Source organism: Pristiophorus japonicus, chromosome 10 (assembly GCF_044704955.1).
Source record: "Pristiophorus japonicus isolate sPriJap1 chromosome 10, sPriJap1.hap1, whole genome shotgun sequence".
Classification (NCBI taxonomy): domain Eukaryota; kingdom Metazoa; phylum Chordata; class Chondrichthyes; family Pristiophoridae; genus Pristiophorus; species Pristiophorus japonicus.
In genome coordinates this window covers 152,681,470-152,704,158 of record NC_091986.1, presented here as the reverse complement: position 1 = coordinate 152,704,158, position 22,689 = coordinate 152,681,470, and the positions used below count along the sequence as shown (strand labels likewise).

Here is a 22,689-nt window from a genome sequence, read left to right as displayed (position 1 = left end):
GATCGAACTATTTTTCCATGCAATATATACTAATGAAATTAAAATATTCTATTTTCCATGTTAAAGCATGAGCCAAAACTGAAAGTTAATATGCATACTCTAACTTGCAAACACCAGCCAATACTTAAAACTACTGCAGTCTGTCCTTTTCAAGTTAACATAACATTTACAGCAAAAATAAATTGCACACAAGGATAATATCAACTGGAGGTCAATACAATAGCTTTAAAAATATTTTTTAAATCTTACTTACCTGGGCTTCCTGTGGCCAGGATCTTGGCTACCGGCAGCTTTCACTGCTGGGTTCAAAACTGCACGGCCCTATGGCAAGCACAACCCGATGACATCATTGGAACATGACTTTGTCACTAAAATTAGGCTCTCGCTCTTCTGGAGTGGACAGCCACCTTGTGCCTGAATTCAGGCAAGTTAAAATATGTTTTGGAGCTGCTATATGTCGGGAAAACAGCGTGAGCCCACCCATTCCACACCACTGCACTGTTCCCGCTGGATTAAAATGGACCCTTTAGTCTGTCGAATGTATTTATAACTTCTGACAACTTTTTGCCCAGATTAAACACGATAGAATGGAACTGCTACTTTAAACTATGTAGCAATAAGGAAGATTCAACAATCCTTTTATATGGAGGGAAGCCAGATTGTTTTACAATACCACACCAACTGTGCTACAACCAAAATTGTGTCGCTGAGATTTTACCTTTTTAGTCATATAACACTTAATAATTCCTACTTGGTATCTTCACAAAATACTCTGACAATTCATCACTAGCAATTAAAAATTAAGTGATTAAAACTAGTTTTAAAGAAGTTAGTTTATTTACCAAGGATAAAATAGTTACAACTCCAGATGACCAGAGTATGAGCTTTTAGATTTCTCTCTAGTTGACATATTCCAAAGATATCCAAAGAGGGACTGAGTGTAACGTAGCCAAGTTTGCTGACGATACAAAGATGGGAGGAAAAGCAATGTGTGAGGAGGACACAATAAATCTGCAAAAGGACATAGACAGGCTAAGTGAGTGGGCAAAAATTTGTCAGGTGCAGTATAATGTTGGAAAGTGTGAGGTCATGCATTTTAGCAGAAAAAAAATCAAAGAGCAAGTTATTATTTAAATGGAGAAAGATTGCAAAGTGCTGCAGTACAGCGGGACCTGGGGGTACTTGTGCATGAAACACAGAAGGATAGTATGCAGGTACAGCAAGTGATCAGGAAGGCCAATGCTATCTTGGCCTTTATTGCAAAGGGGCTGGAGTATAAAAGCAGGGAAGTCTTGCTACAGCTATACAAGGTATTGGTGATGCCACACCTGGAATACTGCATGCAGTTTTGGTTTCCATATTTCCGAAAGGATATACTTGCTTTGGAGGCAGTTCAGAGAAGGTTCACTGGATTGATTCCGGGGATGAGGGAAGGTTGAGGAAAGGTCGAGTAGGTTGGACCTCTACTCATTGGAATTCAGAAGAATGAGAGGTGATCTTATTGAAACATATAAGATTATGAGGGGGCTTGACAAGGTGGATGCTTCCACTGATGGGGGAGATTTGAACTCGGAGGGCATGATCTTAGAATAAGGGGCCGCCCATTTAAAACTGAGATGTGGAGAAATTTCTTCTGAGGGTTGTAAATCTGTGGAATTCGCTGCCTCAGAAAGTTGTGGAAGCTGGGACATTGGATAAATTTAAGACAGAAATAGACAGTTTCTTAAACGATAAGGGGATAAGGGATTATGGGGAGCCGGCGGGGATGTGGAGCCGAGTCCATGATCAGATCAACTATGATCTTATTGAATGGCAGAGCAGGCTCAAGGGGTTGAATGGCCTACTCCTGTTCCTATTTCTTATGTTCTTATGTATACCTGGCCAGTTCTAAGAAAACAAGAGCATCCCGTAGTGACACAGGAACATCACTCTCCATCTTATCCATAGGAGGCTTTTTCAAATCCACAAGCAGTTTGTCTCCATCTTCTCCCAAAACTATCATTTGTACAGCTTTGTTATCCACAATTCGTGTGAACTCATTCCTGGCTTCCACACTCCAACTGTTATTCTATCAATGTGGTAAAAGAAAAGTTGATTAAATCAGGTTATTAAAATCTTAGGTACAGGTATTACAATACCGTAAGTTAATCATTCATGTTACACTTTCATTTGATTCTAGGCATACACTTTTCTATTTTCCAGTAACACATTTTCTACATTAGGGTGAGAGATACTTCTTCAGAACGGAAAAGGATAATCAAACCTCTCTAGTACGGAAGACAGGGAGAAAAGGTAACACACTGCAATCACAGAAGAAATTAAGTGAAGTGACGTACAAACTGCTCAACAGAAAAACGGGATCCTATTATGTGACATAAAAAGATCTTTGTGGGCCAAATGGGACATTGCAAAAACAAAAGAATGCATAAATAGCTCAGATGGTGAAAAGCTTCCCATAGAAGTAAAAAAAAAGAATTGGAGTTAAAAAAAAAAAGAGGTGCAAAATGAAAACATGGACTGGTGAAAATATACAGTAGGCTTGCCAGTACCAGAAACAAAACAAAAAACTAAGAGCCCGAATGCAGAACCCCCGCTAGAGGCGTGTTCTGACAAAGGATCTATGTCCAACGCGCCAACCTGCCTCCCTTTCTCTGGTTCCTAATGGATTGACGCAGCATTGCCAGCAGCCTGCTGCAAAGACAACAGGAGGTATAGCTATAGTCTGAAGTTACTAGATCGTGACTCATCGTCAAAAGTTTCCTCAAAATCTTTGATGTTATCAGGTATCTTTCCAAACTATTCCACTAGACATTCATTTCAACAATTTGCATTTATATAGCGCCTTTAACAATCCCAAGTTGCTTCACAGGAGAATAATCACACAAAAATTGAGAGCCAAAGGAGACATTACAACAGGTCAGCTTGATCAAAGAGGAAGGTTTTAAGGAGAATCTTAAAGAGGAGGGTTTAGGGAGGAATTCCAGAGTTTAGTGCCTAGTCGGCTAAAGGCACGGCTGCCAAAAGTGGGGTGAAAGGAAGTGAGGGATACAGAAGAGGCCAGAGTTGGAAGAACTGAGAGTTCGCGGAAGGTTGTATGCTGTAGGAGGTTAGAGAGAGGGGAGAGGCCAGGGAGCAATTTTGAACATTCAGATGAGAATTTTTAAAACTGAGGCATTGCCTGGAGCCATATAGGTCAGCGAGCACAGGAGTGATAGGTGAATGGAACTTGGTGCGAGTTAGGATACAAGCAGCAGAGCTTTGGATTAGGTGGAAGATGGGAGGCCAGCTGGAGAGCACTGGAATAGGCATGTCTGAAGGTAAGAAAAGTGTGGATTGAGTTTCAGCAGCAGAAGGGCCAAGATTTATCTATTGCAAAACGATTTGGACATTTTCTATGTTAGAGATGCTATGAAATGAAAATTGCATACATGAAGGATCTCCACAACAGCACAGGAACTTGGATAGCATTGGAACTGGTGGTAGTGAAATATTTTTTTTAAAAATCAAGCCCATATCCCTGAACTCTAAGGCACAGAGTGGGTGCTCAAATATTGTGCATACTTAAATATTACTGCTTTACGTTTATTCAGTGCAAGCAAAATAATTGCATCCCACCAAAATTATGCAGTCTAAAAGTGTTGCAATTTTAATGATGTAACTAGAGTGGAAACAAGCACTTCTCTATAGTGAAGGAGGAAAAAGTGTCCTAGGAAATTATTTGTACCCCTTTTGGTAACTGTTACATATGTAAACTGTGTAAGAATTGCCACCAGAGCACATAACTGTTGGAGGCCCAAGGGTCACCTGCACACCTCGTGCAAGGGAGTATAAAAGGTTGTCTGCCATGCTGCTTAAGCACTCTGGAGTTGTATTAAAGAAACTGTCACATCAGTTTTAGCTCACAGTACTAAGTCTTGTGGAGTTTTTCCATACTCAATAGTAACATACTTTATATCTTCCAGTCATGTCTCACTATTGAAAGCAAGGACTGTTTCTACCAGAGCTAACGGTCACGCTTTTCAGAGGAGCTCAGTTAAAAGGCGTATTGTACACAAATGAGGCAAGGCAAGTTTTGACAGGACATAGACATATGTCTGAGCTACCTGAAAACCCAATTATTTCCGGAGAACTGGCTCAGACACACAAAAGGCACAGAAAATCTTCATGGCCACAACCTTTATCTTATGCATAAATGATCCAAGGTATGCATGGGTTCAAAGGACCAGCGTGGGATTCACAAGACACTCATGACCAATATACAAGGTGTCCAATAAGGTAAAGTAGCATAGCATGGGGCGGATAATTTGAATTAAATGATAATACCCTGCCCGAATCCAGGGGCAGAGAATAGAGGGATGTTGCCCTTTTAAACACCGGCTGCGGGGCAGAAGGTGCCATCAGCGCCACGCTGACAAGTAAAGGGAAGGACTGCTGCGAGCTCTGCAGCCACTAGGGAGGGCTTCGGCCTGGCCAGAGGTCCGGCACCCGAGGGCAACCCGACTGAACCCATGGCCACCATTGTCGGGCCGACTTCAGAGTTGGCTGACAATTAAAATAAAATGGCGGCAGTGGTGGAACGTCCTCCCTTTTAACGTTCCACCCAGCCACTGGCAGCTTCCTGCCGGGAAAAGTTGTCAGGGGCACCGACTGACAGCCGCTCCAGTGGGGAATTTCTCTCGCAGGAGTCGGCGCATGCCCAATGGGGCGGGCACACCGGGCGGGGTGGAAACAGATTTCCATTTCAGATAAGTAGGACCATCCGCCTGCCTGTCCCCAGTCAGAAAGGCCTCATCGCCCCATTAGTGCCTCTTAAGAGGTGGTAATGGACCTTAAAGAGGGGGGCAATTTCGGCCACACTCTTTTTAGATGATATCCTCGGAAAATTTCTGAAATAAATGTTGATGGAATGTTGAAGTCTTGAAAAAGTATTCCAGAAAAAGTCATCCAATGAGTTTCAACAGTCTTCTTCAAACCTCCAGCAGAAAGTGAACAGTAAAAGGTGATATACCTTGAAGTAGCACTCAAAATCTTCAGCAACGACTTGTTTAATCCTTTTTGGTTGCTGTTAGGTGAGGCATGAGTTCAAGCGCTAGCCACCAAAATGATGTGCAGCCTCATTAATGAGCGCCAGCAGGCAATTTAAATGGCAATCAGCCCCTTAATGATCCTTTGGGCAGCCATTCCTGCCACGCACTTCAACTCCTTTAGAAAATGGCGTCTTGTGCTAAACAACCCTTAAGGCTTAAAACCCCATCTTGGCCACCTCGGAGGCTCTTTATTAATAACAACTTATTTATATAGCGTCTTTAACTTAGTAAAACATCCCAAGGCGCTTCACAACAGTGTTATAGACAGATAAATTTAACACTGAGCCACAGAAGAAATTATTGCAGATGATCAAAAGCTTGTTTAAAGAGGTAGGTTTTAACGAGCGTCTTAAAGAAGAGAGGTAGAGAGGCACAGAGATTTAGGGAGGGAGTTCCAGAGCTTAGGGCCCAGGCAGCTGAAGGCACATCCACCGATGGTTAAGCAGTTATAATGAGGGACATTCAAGAGGCTAGAATTTGAGGAGCACAGACATCTTGTGGGATTGTGAGGCTGAAAAAGATGAGAGAGATAGGGAGGGGCAAGTTTACAGATTTGTAAACAAGGCTGAGAATTTTGAAATCGCGGCATTGTTTAACTGGGAGCCAATGTAGGTCAGAAAACATAGAGGTGATGGTGATCTTGACTTGGTGCGGGTTAGTACACGGGCTGCTGAGTTTTGGATGACTTCCAAGTTTACGTAGTGTGGAATGTGGAAGGCTGGCCAGGAGTTAGTTGGAGTAGTCAAGTCTCAAGGCAACAAAGGCATGAATGAGGGTTTCAGTAGCAGAAGAACTGAGACAGGGGCAGAGGCAGGCAATGTTACGGAGGTGGAAAAAGGCAGTTTTAGTTATGCCGCGGATATGTGGCTGGCAACTTATTTCAGGGTCAAATATGACAACGAGGTTGCGAAGTCTTGTTCACCCTCAGATTGATGCTAGGGAGGGGTATGGAGTCAGTGGTTAGGGAACATAGTTTGTGGTGGGGACCAAAGATAATGGCTTCGGTCTTATCTTGTACTGGAAACGGATAAGCAATCTGACAATTTAGATACCAAGCAGGGGTTAACAGAAGTGGTGGAGAGGTAGAGCTGGGTGTCGCCTGCATACATGTGGAAAATGACTCCATGTTTTCAGATGATATCAGCAAGGGGCAGCATATAGATGAGAAAAAACAGGGGACCAAGGACAGATCCTTGGGGGACACCAGAGATAACGATGCAGGAGTGCGAAGAGAAGCCATTGCTGGAGATTTTCTGGCTACGATTAGATAGATAAGAATGGAACCAGACGAGTGCAGTCCCACCTAGCTGGACATTGGTGGAGAGGCATTGGAGGAGGATGGAGTGGTCAACTGTGTCAAAGGCTGCAGACAGGCCCAGAAGGATGAGGAGGGATAGTTTACCTTTGTCACGGTCACAAAGGATGTCATTTGTGACTTTGATGAGAGCAGTTTCGGTACTGTGGCAGGGGCAAAAGCCAGGTTGAAGGGATTCAAACATGGAATTCATGGAAAGATGATCACGGATTTGGGAGGCAACAACACGTTCAAGTACTTTGGACAGGAAAGGGAGGTTGGAGATGGGGCAATAGCTAGCAAGCAAAGTGGGGTCAAGGGTTGTTTTTTTTTTTTTAAAAAGAGGGGTGATGACAGCGGATTTGAAGGAGGGGATCTGTACCCGAGGACAGAGAACCGTTAACAATGTCAGCTAACATGGGAGCTGGAAAAGGAAGTTTGGTGATCAGCAGTTTAGTCAGAATAGGGTCAAGAGAGCAGAAAGTGGGTCTCATGGATAAGATGAGTTTGGAGAGATTAAGAGAGGAGATCAAAGAGAAATTAGAAAAAGATATGAATTTAGGGCTAGGACAGGTGAGAGCGTCAGATGAATTTTGGCCCTGTGGGCTAGGTGAAGCAAGGAGACTTGCAGAGGCAGCTGATTGGATGGTCTCGATCTTTGATACAAAGTCGTCCATGAGCTCCTCACACTTGTTGTTGGAGGCCAGTGTGGTGGAGACAGGGGAGAGGGGGGTTATGGAGGCGGTTAGCAATAGAGAATAGTAGCTTGGGGGTTATTTGATCCTGGATTTAGAATCCTCACCGTTAGCACCTGAATGAGCCGTTGAAAATCGCCTCCTAGGAGTCTGGTTCACTAATGTATTTCCAAAAGCAAGAATCAAATTGAAGAGAAAACAGAACTCAAAATATACTTTTCACTCAACATTTTGTGTTATCTCTAGCCCACATTTCTTTCAGGTGTAGTTAATGGAATACATAATGACATGACACTGACAACGGTCAACTAGATAAAATTATCCCACAAGGAGAACATGCAGTCTAAATATAGAACAAATAGCAACAGCTAAACTCGACTAAAAAGGAAAAGATCAAAACCAAAAATGAAAAGCTTGGATGCATAACTAAATGTCCAGGGTTACAACTGTAGAACGGTAGATCATAATAGACAAAACATTATGCTTCACAAAAAAAGGTGGGGTCAGTGTCATGTCATTATGTATTCCATTAACTACACCTGAAAGAAATATGGGCTAGAAATAACACAAAATGTTGAGTGTGAAGAGATACATATTCTTGAACTATAGGGAAATCAAGGGTTAATGTGGAACAAATAGGAAAATGGAGTTGAGGCCAAAATCAGATCAGCTCGAGGGGCCATAAGGCCTATTTCTTATGTTCTTAACTGTCCCTTATTTGAGGTGGAAAGAGGTTCTGATTGCTGGCGTAGATGCTACATTTTTTTTTAAAAAGGGAGCTCTAATTGGACAAGTCAAAAAAAGTCAACAGAATTTGGGGGAGAAATTAGTGTGGTTTGTGCCACACGTTAGCACCACAAGATGGCACTAAAATGCCATTGACAGCTGATACCGGTTCCAGTGCTGCACGACATATTGGTGTTGCTGGTTAACTCGATCGCCAGGGACCTCGCCATCATGGACATTGTGACGTCAGTTGAGTGTACAACGCTCAATGGACATCCAATCTCCCAACTTCGTTATAGCCACTTACCTGAAAGGCAGCACAGAACAACAACAGGGTGAGCTGGTGTCTACCAGCAGGAAACAGGCTGCAACAGCAATATTTAAAGGTACCATCCCCAATAAGCCGCAACTAACATGGTTCTGCAGTTTGTGCTGTTTGCTATTTTCTGCAACTGAAACAACTTTCTTTAGTTAGATCAAGCTTTTTTGATGACGGAGTGTTGATTCAAGTTGTTAAAGGATTCTGCTCACAACACTTCCTCAGTCACGGGGGCTGCGGGATTACCTCAGGAAGACGACGGGGTAGAGGAGGAACAGAATGGAGGGCAGAGGCAGCAAGACAAATCGGCCTTCTGGACAGACTCAGATTTGCATGGAAAAAAAAAACGTAGCTCACCACATCCCCATCATATAATCCCTGTCTCATGCCATAACACAGCATCTTCCTGGCCACAAAGGTGAAGTGATAAGAGCCCACAAAATATTCCAAACACACAATAAATGCATCTAAAAACATATCACTTGAATTCTAATAACTAATGACTCTTATGCCTGCCATAGTCGAATAGCTGCCAGTGTGTGAAAGGTGAGAAGTGTGGGTGCAAGTATTGCTAGGTAGAGATCATTGGTGGGCGAGTGCTGGGGGTGTGGTGCATTGAGCAGTATGTGAAGCTTGTGGTACAGATGATGGTATGTAGCATTTGTTTAAAATGCTACCTGTTTAAAAAAAGGAGGCAGACAGAAAGCAGGAAACTATAAACCGATTAGCCTAACATCAGTCGTTGAGAAAATGCTGGAGTCCATTATTAAGGAAACAGTAGCAGCACATTTGGAAAAGCATTAATTCAATCAAGCAGAGTCAGCATGGTTTTATGAAAGGGAAATCATGCTTGACAAATTTGCTGGCATTCTTTGAAGATGTAATGAGCAGGGTGGATAAGGGGGAACCAGTGAATGTGGTGTATTTGGATTTCCAGAAGGCATTCAATAAGGTGCCACATAAAAGGTTACCGCATAAGATAAAAGTTCACGGGGTTGGGGGCAATATATTAGCACAGATAGAGGATTGGCTAACTAAAAGAAAACAAGAGCGGGATAAACGGGTCATTTTCCAGTTGGCAAACAGTAACTATTGGGGTGCCGCAGGGATTGGTGCTGGGGCCTCAACTATTTACAATCAATATTAATGACTTGGATGAAGGGACAGAGTGTAATGTAGCCCAGTTTGCTGATGACAAAGATGGGTAGGAAAGCAAATGGTGAGGAGGACACAAAAAATCTGCTAAGGTATATAGACAAGCTAAGTGAGTGGGCAAAAATTTGGCAGATGGAGTATAAATGTAGGAAAATGTGAGGTTATCCACTGGCAGAAAAAAATAGAAAAGCAGATTATAATTTAAATGGAGAAAAATTGCAAAGTGCTTCAGTACAGAAGGACATGGGGGTCCTAGTGCATGAAACACAAATAATATGCAGGTACAGCAAGTAATCAGGAAGGCAAATGAAATGTTGGCCTTTATTGCAAGGGGGAAGAGAGTATAAAAGCAGAGAAGTCCTGCCAGAACTGCACAGGGTATTGGTGAGGCCACACCTGGAGTACTGCATGCAGCTTTGGTTTCCGTATTTAAGAAAGGATATACTTGCATTGGAGGCTGTTCAGAGAAGGTTCACTAGGTTGATTCCGGGGATAAGGGGGTTGACTTATGAGGATAGGTTGGGCCTATACTGATTTGAGTTCAGAATAATGAGGGGTGATCTTATCAAAACATATAAAGATAATGAGAGGGCTGGACAAGATGGTAGAGAGTATGTTTCCAATCATGGGGGAAACTAAAACCAGGGGGCATAGTCTCAGAATAATGGGTCGCCCATTTAAAACTGAGATGAGGAGGAATTTCTTCTGAGGTTTGTAAATCTCTGGAATTCGCCGCCCCAGAGAACTGTGGAGGCTGGGTCTTTGAATATATTTAAGGCAGAGATAGATTTTTGAGCAATAAGGGAATAAAGGGTTATGGGAAGCGGGCAGGGAGATGGAACCGAGTCCATGGTCAGATCAGCCATGATCTTATTAAATGGCTCGAGGGGTTAAATGGCCTACTCCTGCTCCGATTTCTTGTTGAAGCCTTCACTCACCCTGACCACCTGTGTGAGCTTGTTAAACCTCCTCCCGGACTGTATGGGGATACTGAGGGAGTGCTGCCCGTGACATGGTGTGCCGTCCCCTCCACATAGTCTGGCAGACTTGTGGCAAGGACCTCTTGCCAGTGGGTACAGGAACACCCGCCTTCTCTTCACCACTAAAACCAATGCTGCCATAGCTTCCTCAGAAAACCTCCGGGCTCTCTCCCTGGGGCAGAAATCTGCCATCAGGATTGTAATTCCTTCTCCTTGTTCTTATTAGTTGCACACCCAACAATGCTGAGAATGAGGTGCTGCAGAATCAATGAACCTCCCATTTAAGTAATGAAAAAAGCCTGTGGCAATCATTACTTGCATTTAGACTGCCCCCGATATTGGTCCATCTTTTCATTGCATCAATGAGCTTGAGCTTTTAGACTAGAATCATGACTGCAATCATTCTGATGAGGACGACAAATTTTGCCAACAGCCTAGACGATTTTCAACTGGCACTACTTAACCATTTTGAGTCTTAGCACTGCCCATTTATTGGCTATAATGAATTTCTAGCCCATGTGTTTATCTTTTAAAGCCAAATAATGGCATGGTCTACAGAAAACCTGCCTATGCTTTATTGCCGGTTTGGAACACAAGTCACTTACGGGATTTGCTGGAACAATATCTTTCAATGAGCACTTGATTGCTAATGGAGGAATATTATTTAATGCTCCTTTCGCTTGAGGACTCAATTTTCGCAGACACTGGTCCAAGTCACTGATCCGTGTGCGTGTATCCATATCATCCTCCAACTTCTTCAAAGGACTGTCAATTCGACGAATAATAAAGTTACCATAAAAAATTCCACATTTAGCTATACATTATTAACATAAAATAATATTTCTGCAAAAAATATTAGCATATAAAAAATATTCAATCTACTTAGAGGTTAACAAATTAGTAAATTGTTGAATGCCACAAGTAGGGAGTCCAAAGACAGCATCCAGAAGCCACACAGGAAACTAAGTTGCACTATCAAATTTTCTGGTTCATTGTCATCCAAATCAAATGATCAGAGTAAATTTAGCTATACATGTAGAAAAGTAAACTTTGCATTATTTGATCATATGCTAACCTGACAAACAGACTTAGGCAGCAAATGAATTGTTTTCAGCTATGGAAGTACTCTTCAGTCTTTTCTGTTTTTCTTCTAGTCAAATGCTGTAACATGACACCTTTCTCCTTGATTGCTAATGGAGGATTATTTAGTGCTCCTATATCATTTTGCTGGAATGGTATAAGCTTTGCCTGAATGAGCAACAACTTACCAAACAGATTTTATACCCCCAACATTTCAGCTTAAGAAAAAAAAAAGTTTACTTAAAAAAGACATTACTTGAAGAGGCTGACTCTTGCTATATATGGTCCCACAAATACCAGGTGCCCTCTAGTACTTCACTTAGGAAGCCATTGTTCATATATGAGCATTGATGGAATAATAACCTAGATTAGGCTATTAGACCATGGGGCATTCATCATCATAGCCAGTCCCTCAAAATCGAGGAAGACTTGCTTCCACTCTGAGTTCTCAGGTGGCTGCACAGTTCAATGCGGGAATTAGTCTCTAACAGGTGGGGCAGACAGTGGTTGGAGGAAAGGGTGGGTGGGGAGCCTGGTTTGCCACGCGCTCCTTCCGCTGTCTGCGCTTGTTTTTTGCTTGTTCTCGGCGATGAGATTCAAGGTGCTCAGCGCCCTTCTGGATGCTCTTCCTCCACTTTGGGCGGTCTTGGGCCAGGGATTCCCAGGTGAGGATGTTAACACTTAAATCAAGGAAGCTTTGAGGGTGTCCTTAAAGCGTTTCCTCTGCCCTCCCGGGGCTCGCTTGCCATGTAAGAATTCCGAGTAGAGCTCAGGGAGTCTTGTGTCGGGCATGCGGACGATGTGACCCGGAGCTGGTTGGTGGTAGAGGTCCAATCACACCCAATCTATCTTCAATCACGTGTGCACTGCTGCAGGAGCCACTGGATAGTGATCAGGAATCCTGGTAAATTTTTCTCTCCCTGCCCAAGGGGAGAAGACCAAAGTTTACAGTCCTCCATCAGATGAAATCAGCTAACTCAGCACAGACCAGGAATTGAACCATGGAAGTTCCCCGACATGTATAGCTTAGCTATGCATCACCTCACTAACAGCCAATCGGGAAGCCTAGGGAGTTGAGGGTTTAATTCAACTTCGGGTTTAAAGAAGTCATAAAAATTCCTTGATTGAATCCCCCCTGTATGTATAATATTCAACATTTAATGCCATTTGATCAAATGATGAAATTGCATTGGCTCAAGTCAGAATTCATACTGTCCAGCATGGTAATTTAAAATAAATCAAAATAACTTGTATTTATATAGCACTTTTAACGTAGCAAAAACTTCCAAAGGCGCTTCACAGGGCTATGATAAAACAACAAATTTGACCAAGTTAAAAGAAAGATAAAAGAAAATCTTGCAGGTCCAGTGATGTAAATTGTATACTGGGATGCAATCTGATAACTTGTAATAAAGTCAGCTAATATCCACATATCGGCAAACATTATGTTCAAGAAATTGCTGTCCCTTTTTACTCGGTTCAAAGAGGCCAGTAATCTTGCAATACAAGTGTGAATTACAAGTATAGTCTACTCTGCTTAATTGAAATTAAGTATGCAAAAATCTGCTTCCCATTGAAAGTTTGTAGCTTAATACAAGCATCTTAATTTGAACCATTGTTTATTTTGAAATCCCTTCCCTTTGACCATTGAAATCTGCTATTTATTTCCAGAAGACCAGAGAATCTAACCTACCTAGGCTATCCAATCTCATCTTGCTGGAAAAGGCAAATAAATTTACAAAATAATTTAGATCTGACCTAATTTCTGAATTGTGGATCAATTGCTTCCTAAACCACCATGCAATTAATCTCAAGTCCATTAACAGAAAGGCAAATGATAGGCCCACAGAAAACATCCAAAACTGGGTGAATGAAAAAATTGAGATTTTGTCTTGCAAGTCAGAAGGTTATCACTATCACTAGGGGGGTAGTGCTGGACAGGCTAATGGGACTCAAGGTAGACAAGTCCCCTGGTCCTGATGAAATGCATCCCAGGGTATTAAAAGAGATGGAGGAAGTTATAGCAGATGCATTAGTTATAATCTACCAAAATTCTCTGGACTCTGGGGAGGTACCAGCAGATTGGAAAGCAGCTAATGTAACACCTCTGTTTAAAAAAGGGAGCAGACAAAAGGCAGGTAACTATAGGCCGGTTAGTTTAACATCTGTAATGGGGAAAATGCTTGAAGCTATCATTAAGGAAGAAATAGCGGGACATCTAGATAGGAATAGTGCAATCAAGCAGACGCAACATGGATTCATGAAGGGGAAATCATGTTTAACTAATTTACTGGAATTCTTTGAGGATATAACGAGCATGGTGGATAGAGGTGTACCGATGGATGTAGTGTATTTAGATTTCCAAAAGGCATTCAATAAGGTGCCACACAAAAGGTTACTGCAGAAGATAAAGGTACGCGGAGTCAGAGGAAATGTATTAGCATGGATAGAGAATTGGCTGGCGAACAGAAAGCAGAGAGTCGGGATAAATGGGTCCTTTTCGGGTTGGAAATCGGTGGTTAGTGGTGTGCCACAGGGATCGGTGCTGGGACCACAACTGTTTACAATATACATAGATGACCTGGAAGAGGGGACAGAGTGTAGTGTAACAAAATTTGCAGATGACACAAAGATTAGTGGGAAAGCGGGTTGTGTAGAGGACACAGAGAGGCTGCAAAGAGATTTAGATAGGTTAAGCGAATGGGCTAAGGTTTGCCAGATGGAAAATGTGAGGTCATCCACCTTGGGAAAAAAAAACAGTAAAAAAGGAATATTATTTGAATGGGGAGAAATTACAACATGCTGTAGTGCAGAGGGATCTGGGGGTCCTTGTGCATGAATCCCAAAAAGTTAGTTTGCAGGTGCAGCAGGTAATCAGGAAGGCGAATGGAATGTCGGCCTTCATTGCGAGAGGGATGGAATACAAAAGCAGGGAGGTCCTGCTGCAACTGTATTGGTGAGGCCGCACCTGGAGTACTGCGTGCAGTTTTGGTCACCTTACTTAAGGAAGGGTATACTAGCTTTGGAGTGGGTACAGAGACGATTCACGAGGCTGATTCCTGAGATGAGGGGGTTACCTTATGATGATAGATTGAGTAGACTGGGTCTTTACTCGTTGGAGTTCAGAAGGATGAGGGGTGATCTTATCGAAACATTTAAAATAATGAAAGGGTTAGACAAGATAGAGGCAGAGAGGTTGTTTCCACTGGTCGGGGAGACTAGAACTAGGGGACACAGTCTCAAAATACGGGGGAGCCAATTTAAAACTGAGTTGAGAAGAAATTTCTTCTCCGAGGGTTGTGAATCTGTGGAATTCTCTGCCCAAGGAAGCAATTGAGGCTACCTCATTGAATGTATTCAAATCACAGATGGATAGATTTTTAACCAATAAGGGAATTAAGGGTTATGGGGAGCGGGCGGGTAAGTGGAGCTGAGTCCACAGCCAGATCAGCCATGATCTTGTTGAATGGCGGAGCAGGCTCGAGGGGCTAGATGGCCGACTTCTGTTTCTAATTCTTATGTTCTTCTTATGTTATCTATCTTTTATCATATTGAAACTATTTTTTCTTTTAAAAAAAAACTGTACCCAAGCAGAACACTAGTTATCATCAATTAAAAAATGCTCAGTTAAGGGGTTGGAAAAAATAATAAATTGCCATCATGGTTTAAGCTAAAAATCGTTGGGGGAGGGGAGAAAGAGAGAAAGTTGCCGGTGTTTGGGAATTCCAGTGTTTTCATAGTGATATTATTCCACCTGCAACCTATAGCAACAAAAAGGCATAGATGACTGATGTTCTTTGAGCTGTGGCTGCGTCACTTTAACATGACATTGTAAAGTGGAAAAGTCACTTTGATAATTGGTAATTGTGGGGTTCACATGAAGTGCCAGTATCTAAAAGCAGATTCCACTGCACTTCTTTGAAACTGCATTTGACACCATCGAGAATCCCACACAGGCAACAGTTGATGTGGAACAGTGAAGCTCTTCCACCACAAATTCTATTATATCTGCTAAAGTTGCAAGTTTTACATCCATTGTTGATAAGGAAGTTTTGACATCCAGATTGCTGGCCAACAAGGAAATTATTGATGCTGTGGGAAGTTGCTGCTGGTAGTGAAAATCAGGAAGAAGCCTTCATTGGAGATAGAAAGGGGGAGATAATTGATAAACTAGTATAACTTAAAGAAGATAAAACCCATGGTCCAGATGGATTACATCCACACATACTAAAAGCTAGGGAAACGATAGTAGAGGCACTATTATATATTTATAAAAATTCATTAAAAAACAGTATCGTGCCAGAGGATAGCTAATGCTATTTCTATATTTAAAAAAGGGAGATAGAAGAAAGTCCAGGGAACTTTAAGACCTTGGTTATTGTTGGTGGTAGGAAAGATAATGGAATCTTTACTCAAAGATGTAATAGAAAAACATCTAGAAACTGAAATTATAAGAAAGAATAGCCAACAAAGATTTCAAAAGGGTAGGGTCATGCTTGATCAACCTTATTGAATTATTTTAAGTAGTAACAGAAAGTAGACAGGGGAATTTTGTAGATGTCATATACTTGGATTTTCAGAAGATCTTTGACAAGGTAGACTCATGACTACGGTCAGAGCATGTGGAATCAGGGACAAGTGGCAGAATGGATAGCAAGCTGGCGCGATGGGGGTTAAAATCTACCAGAAGGTGGGAAGTGGTGTCCCACAGAGATCAGTGCTGGGGCCACTGTTGTTCACCATTTTTACATAAACAATTTGGACTTTGGAATTGGAAGTACAATTTCAAAATTTGCAGATGACACAAAAGTAGCCTTGCAAGTTAACAAGGCTATAAAATTGCAAACAAAGCACTGGGGCTCATTTCTCGAGGAATAGAATTGAAAAGCAGGGAAGTTATGTTAAACTTGTACAGAACCTTGGTGAGCCCACTCTTAGTGTACAGTTCTGGTCTCTAGCCTCCAAAAAAAAGACAGCACACTGGAGAAGGTGCAAGAGAAGATTTACAAGATGATACCAGAACTGAGAGGTTATAACCATCAGGAAAGACTGAACAGGCTAGGGCTTTTTCCTCTAGAAAAGGGAAGGGTGAGGGGTGACCTAATAGAGGTATTTAAAATCATAAAGGGGTTTGATAGGGTAGACATAGAAATGATGTTTCCACTTGTGGGAGAGTCCAAAACTAGGCACCATAAATACAAGATAGTCACCAATAAATCCATTAAAGAATTCAGGAGAAACTTTACGCAGAGAATGGTTAGAATATGGAACTTGCTACCACTGAGGCAAACAGCATAGATGCCTTTAAGGGGAAGCTAGATAAGTGCATGAAAGAAAAAGGAATAGAAGGATAAGCAGATAGGGTTAGATGTAGAGTGGAATAAGACTCTTGTGAAGCATAAACACTAGCACAGAGCAGTTAGGCTGAATAGCCTGTTTCTGTGCTGTAACTTCTATGTAAAAAAAAAAGCCCAAATGAGTGGATCCAGTGAGCATATGGAGGTAGAGGAATGAGCCCCCACCACAGCCATGGCCTTCAATTCTGTGAGATTGCTGAAGTAGTGGCTAACAACTAAGCCAGATGTCCCAATGGAACTTTCCCCTATACTTTGTGGACAAATGTGCTGTCAACAGAAAGTAAACCATAATGACAGAATTTTGCAAAATGACTGAACTTTGCATTGTGCAGCATGCTCAAGTTTCAATCACATGCATTTCAAAGCTGCTTTGATATGTTATAGTTCTACTTTAAAAAGTATTCCTGTAGTGTTTGTTGTGCTTTCATTAAAATTACACATTTGAACTACTGGATGATTCAAATTTATTTGAGCAAAAAGCAACTTCAAATCAATAGTAGAGTATACCTGTAATTAAATTGTAATTTAGTACACAATACAAACCTCTATACATATTATTGGCCATCTCAGCGATGCGCACCCATTATATTAAAAAAAAATACAAGAACTTTGGCAGCCTAATTCTAGTTTCACTGATGACCCAATTGATGCAGTACAAAAATCACACAGACCAGAAAATCCCACAGTTGATCCATGTTCTGTGCTAAATTAGCAAATTTCAGGTCCGCATTATGATTGGTCTCAGTGCTGCTGGGCTGAGGAGAGGGAAAATACTAGGAGTTTCTGATTGCTATTCATAACTTTCGCTGCAAAATACACGTGAGCATTGTATGAACAGGATTGGACTTGGCAATCATGTCTTTGGTGCTGCTAACACTCTTATTTAGGCTCACAAATAATAATTAATTGGTAAGCAATCAGAGGGCTGCTGGAGCCTATAGCTCCACATTCATATTGCCACTCAGGTGAAGTACTAGAGGGCACCTGGTGTTCAAGAGTAAGAGTCTACAACTTTAAAAAGAAGAAAAATTTGAGGGAAAAAAATTCTATAGCTGATCAAAAACTAGCATCAATTTCCAATACCCTGAAAGTACAAAGATTTCTGAACATCCGAAGTCCAGCATAAACACTTGGATCATTGCAAGATCGATTATTCGATAACTTGTTGGATTATTAGATTTCTCTTCATTTTCTCCTGATGGCATCAGTTCAGTGATTATTCCTCTGCACCACGCACGAAAAATATTGCTTTTAACAATAATTCTCTCACCTGCATTAAAAAGAGAAAAGTAATTTCCGTTGAAATCTACAATGAATAATGCAGATTGGGAAAACACCAAATAACCCAAGAACAATGATTAGAAAATAACAAGATATAGACAAGGAAGGCCATTTACCCATGTAACCTTGTTCACCACTGCCCCAAAACAAAACTACAATCTCCTATTAAACAGCATCCAACCATATCTTAAATTATTCTGAGGGAGGAAGAATAAGGAGCAGGAAGAAAACTAAGACTGGAAAGGAAGGGCAAGACAATATTAAAAGTAGAGAAGGAAGAGATGGCAAAAGTGGCTGGGGAGGGTGAATAGAAGTTGGAGTTAGGAAAGAGATGAAAAAGTAGTAGTACTCCCTGTGCCATGTCCTGTACAGTTAAGGAGAGACAGAATAGACAAATCAATTCCTAACTTGAAAGATGTGAAAGGGAGGGTTTCATATTTCCAGGGCAATGAGATGAGTTCTGGAGCAGAGAGAAACAACAGACTAAAACGGGAAACTCAAGGACAGTACGGAAGATATACGTTAGAGCAAGACAGACAAATGTTGAGAGAGACAGTGAAAGAAAGATTGAAAAAACACAGAAGTTTACAGCACATGTGGTCATTTAGTACAGTGTGTTTGTTTTATCTCTTCTACAGCAATCCAAAACTAATCCCACTATCCTTGCTCTTCGTTTGCTTCAAATGTTTATTCACATTTTCCTTAAAACCTGCAATGGTCTCTACTTCAGCCACTCTCTGTGGCAAAGCATTCAATGCTTCAAACAAGAATGCCATAAGCATTTTTTCCCTAAACTCTCTCTTCACTCAATGACAATGTTAAATTGATGATCCTGATCATTGATTCCCAATTGGAGGAAATAGTCTTTCCCCATTTAATCCAACCCCATAATTTAAAAAAAAACTCATTACATTTCTCCTTCAAGCCCCTGCTCCAGTGGGAATAGTCCCAATATGTCAAGTCTCCCCTCATAACTGTAGTTCCCCATCCCTGGCATTATTCCGATGAATCAATACTGCACACATTTTATAATTGTATGCCCAAAACTACATGCAGTACACCGTGGTCTCAAGAATATCCTTCTGCAAATCCATTACTTCTTTTCTCTTGAACTTTATGTTGCCAATTACAGAACCCGAGTGCTTCTGGCTTTTCATGACTATCTATTTGCACTCTTACTTTGAAAGAATTATGTATTTGAATCCCATGGTGTCTCTGGGCATCCACACCCTTCCCATTCCTTACTTTTTCTTCCAAATTGTAGTATCTCAGACCTATCCACATTAAATTTCATCTGCCACCCATAACACTAGCTCATGTAATCTTGAATGTCTTTACAGTCCTCCTCGCTGTTTGCCAAACCCCCAACGTTTGTATAGAATTTCAATATTGGGCAAATTATCTATACATATACACACACACACACACGTGAACAGTGGAGCCAGCACTGATCCTTAGGATACAACACTTCCTATCCTTCTCTGATCTGAGCAACCCCACTGACTTAATCATATTCCCACCTACAACCAACTTTCTTTGCATGCTGCTTCATCTCCTTTTGGACCATACACCTGAAATTTTAACCAGCTTCCAGTGATACCTTATTGATCACAGTCTAAATATCAATATACATATTTATTGCAGTCCCATTACTGCTTCAGAAAAGAAAAACTTGTCAAGCATGACATAAAAATTCATGCATTTCAAAATGCTTACTAATTTTGTTAACTTATGGATTCTGAAAGTTTTCCCACAAATGGCATTAGACGAACTTGTCTGCAGTTACTCACTTCATTCTCCTCTTAACAGAGATGTTACATTGGTACCCTTCATCACCCCATCAAAATTTGTGTGTCTAAGGAAGATTAAAAAATGATGGCCAGAGCATCTGCTATTTCGTAGCTGACTTCCTTTTAACAGCCATGGGCTGGGGGGGGGGGGGCATGTTATCACGGTCCAGTGACTTAGCGACATCAAGTTCTAAGTTTTGAGGAGAGCGTAAAGAGGGAAAATGTGTTTTACTGATTGATAATCAGTAACAGGGGTCTCAAGACCATTACTAGAACAAAGAGGAAATATTTTCACAGGAGCATGCACGAACATGAAATAATTTACCATTTCAAATGGAACTGGATAAGTATTTGATGGAAGGATATAAAAGAATAAACAGAAAAAGCAGAGTAATGAGATTAGTAGACAGTTTCAGCTGTAAAGCTAGTACTTGCACTTGTGTAATGGGATGCATAGACTCCCACGATCCTATGAGCTTTGTGCCACATTGATCAGTAATTTGCCCCAACTCTGTCAAACATAATCCCTCTTTCTAGGCTGTACTTAGTATCTAATCACAGGTGGCAGCATTCCTCCCCCACCCTCTAAAACACATCACAAACCACAATACACACAAAAGGTAAAAAGTACTTAAGAGAAACAAGGGGTGATTTGGACAATTGTTGGACTGATTAGATCTCTACTCTCCTTCCTTAAACTGAGAAAATGATCATAATAGGTGCTGAATGTCCGATAGTAAAATTAGATTCCCAGACACTGCTGCACTAGATTTTTCAAACCAAGATGCAGCTCTCATCTGCCGCAGAGCACCCAACATATCAGAGCCAAACCCAGTATTTAAACCAATTGGATTTTACACATCCAGTATACCAGGTCAACATTCAATACAAAATTATTCTTTTACATGGAATAGTCTATGCTATTGGATTAAATGGATACAACTGGCCTACAACAAACATTTTAGATCATTTATTTTTCAAATGTAGCTTCAGAAAATTATACTTTTAAATCATTTTTGTTTTTAAATGGAAATTAATTTAATCATCATTCTAATTCAACAGCTTTGATATGCACTATCATTCTTCATCAAAAAACTAGGTTTGATAACCAGTCATTTTTTGTATCCCTGGAAGAAATGCCTATCACTATCCAGTCAGAAGTTGAATATTTATGGCTTTTCAGAGATAGTCAACGCTATTTACAATGCAGAAGGGCCGGTTAAAAGAACACTTGGAATTCATTTTTTAAGTCTGCGGATCCTCATTGTCCTGGAGGGCACTCACTTCCAGACTATGGAATACTGATCAGCTCCAAGTAGGCTTCAGTTCCACTACCAGCAACTTCCACAGTATAAGCTAAAGTAATGGATTCGAAGATCCAGATTTGACAAATGTTCAAAATAAAAAGCTGATCTTCCACCTTGCAAGCTTACAAAAATTTGTTTTGAGCCATAACAAAAGAGCAATACTGTAGTTACCAAGTTCCAGAGCAGCTGCAGGCCATTTTTGCAAATCCATACTACGGCAGAGGTTGTCTGCTTCTGCAGCCAAGATAGCAGCCTTCTTTTTCTCTGAAGATTTCTGGACGTAGAAATGGCATGGATTTATCACATGACTGACCGAAACTAATCCCTGAAAACCTGAAGTACAATAGCTTGTTAAAGTTTAACTGAATAGCAGCCAAAATAACATTTTATGATGATGATACAGAGTACACATGATTGTACCCAAAATCCTACCTGCGTGACAGCCAAAGCCGACGTCTGAAACATGTTTCTTATGAAAAGGCCTCTTCGATACTGGTCTAGGAAATTTTGGATCATTTTCATCAATTGTACCTGAAACAACTGAATGTATGGAAATTCTGAAAACACAACCTCCAAAATACAAACAGTATATATGATTATAGAATCCAAAATCATTTTGCAAAATCAAGTCACTTTCAGAACCTTTTAGTAAGTATAGATCAAAAAAGTTTAATCCTCATGGATTGATGGATTGAGATCACTGGTTGGAATAAAAGCAGTCTTGCAGCTCTAAATGTCTTACTCAAAAGATACTCCACACAAAAATTGGGGAGGACTTCAGAAGGTTCAAAATAGAGATAGAGTTCAATTTTTTCCCTCAAAACTCTCCCAAGTATCAGTTCATATGAAATAACTGATTGATTTCCACTGACAACATTCTACTCCTCTACACTTCAAAATATTGCTAAAGGCCATCATTTTTCAAGATTGTGAAAATTACCAAAACGGGTGCACTACAGGACTGATTCCCCAATGTGAATTTATGCATTCAGCACATACACATTATGGAATCAGGCACGTGGGCCCAGTGCAAACAGCAAGGCAGCCCAGATTCTGCAATCAGGTTGGAGGCTTTACCAAGAGTATGCACAGACCCAATCTTCTCAAATTTAATGCAAATTAGTCTCCATATTTTCTTGGATCTTCAATCTGTACACTGACCACCTATATAAAACAGAAACTTTACAAAGAATCCACAACACAGAAACAGGCTATTCGGCCCAACTGGTCTTTGCCAGTGTTTATATACCACACAAGCCTCCTCCCATTCTAATCACCTCTTCCCACTCTGCCTCGTATCGCTCTAAGAACGCATCATGCCGCCCCTTAAATGCAACAATGCTATCTGCTTCAGTGATTCCACGTGGCAGCGAGTTCCATTCTCATCACTCTCTGCATAAAAAAATTCTTCATTTGGTCTGTTTGTACCCATCTTATATTTATGCCCTAAAAACAAAATACTGTGGATTCTAGAAATCTGATCTAAACACAGAAAATGCTGGAAATACTCAGGTCTGTCAGCATCTGTGGCGAGAGAGTGTTAATATTTCAGATCGTTGACCTTTCTGCAAGTCTGTTTATGTCTTTCTGTATTATGGTACCGTCCTCCACACTGTTA

The 22,689-nt window shown here is 41.1% G+C and overlaps 1 protein-coding gene across 2 annotated transcripts in view; it reads right to left on the bottom strand.

The window, feature by feature from the left end:
• Positions 1–22,689, bottom strand: part of rnf17 (ring finger protein 17) — a 265,192-nt gene that overhangs the window by 91,913 nt on the left and 150,590 nt on the right. For both annotated transcript variants that reach the window (XM_070892177.1, XM_070892179.1), the window contains exons 15-19: positions 21,504–21,611; positions 21,243–21,404; positions 17,777–17,963; positions 10,862–11,021; positions 1,878–2,068 (exon numbers count right to left, since the gene is read on the bottom strand). In XM_070892177.1, coding sequence (XP_070748278.1) covers positions 1,878–2,068; positions 10,862–11,021; positions 17,777–17,963; positions 21,243–21,404; positions 21,504–21,611 — 808 coding nt within the window. The remainder of the gene's footprint in view (positions 1–1,877; positions 2,069–10,861; positions 11,022–17,776; positions 17,964–21,242; positions 21,405–21,503; positions 21,612–22,689) is intronic.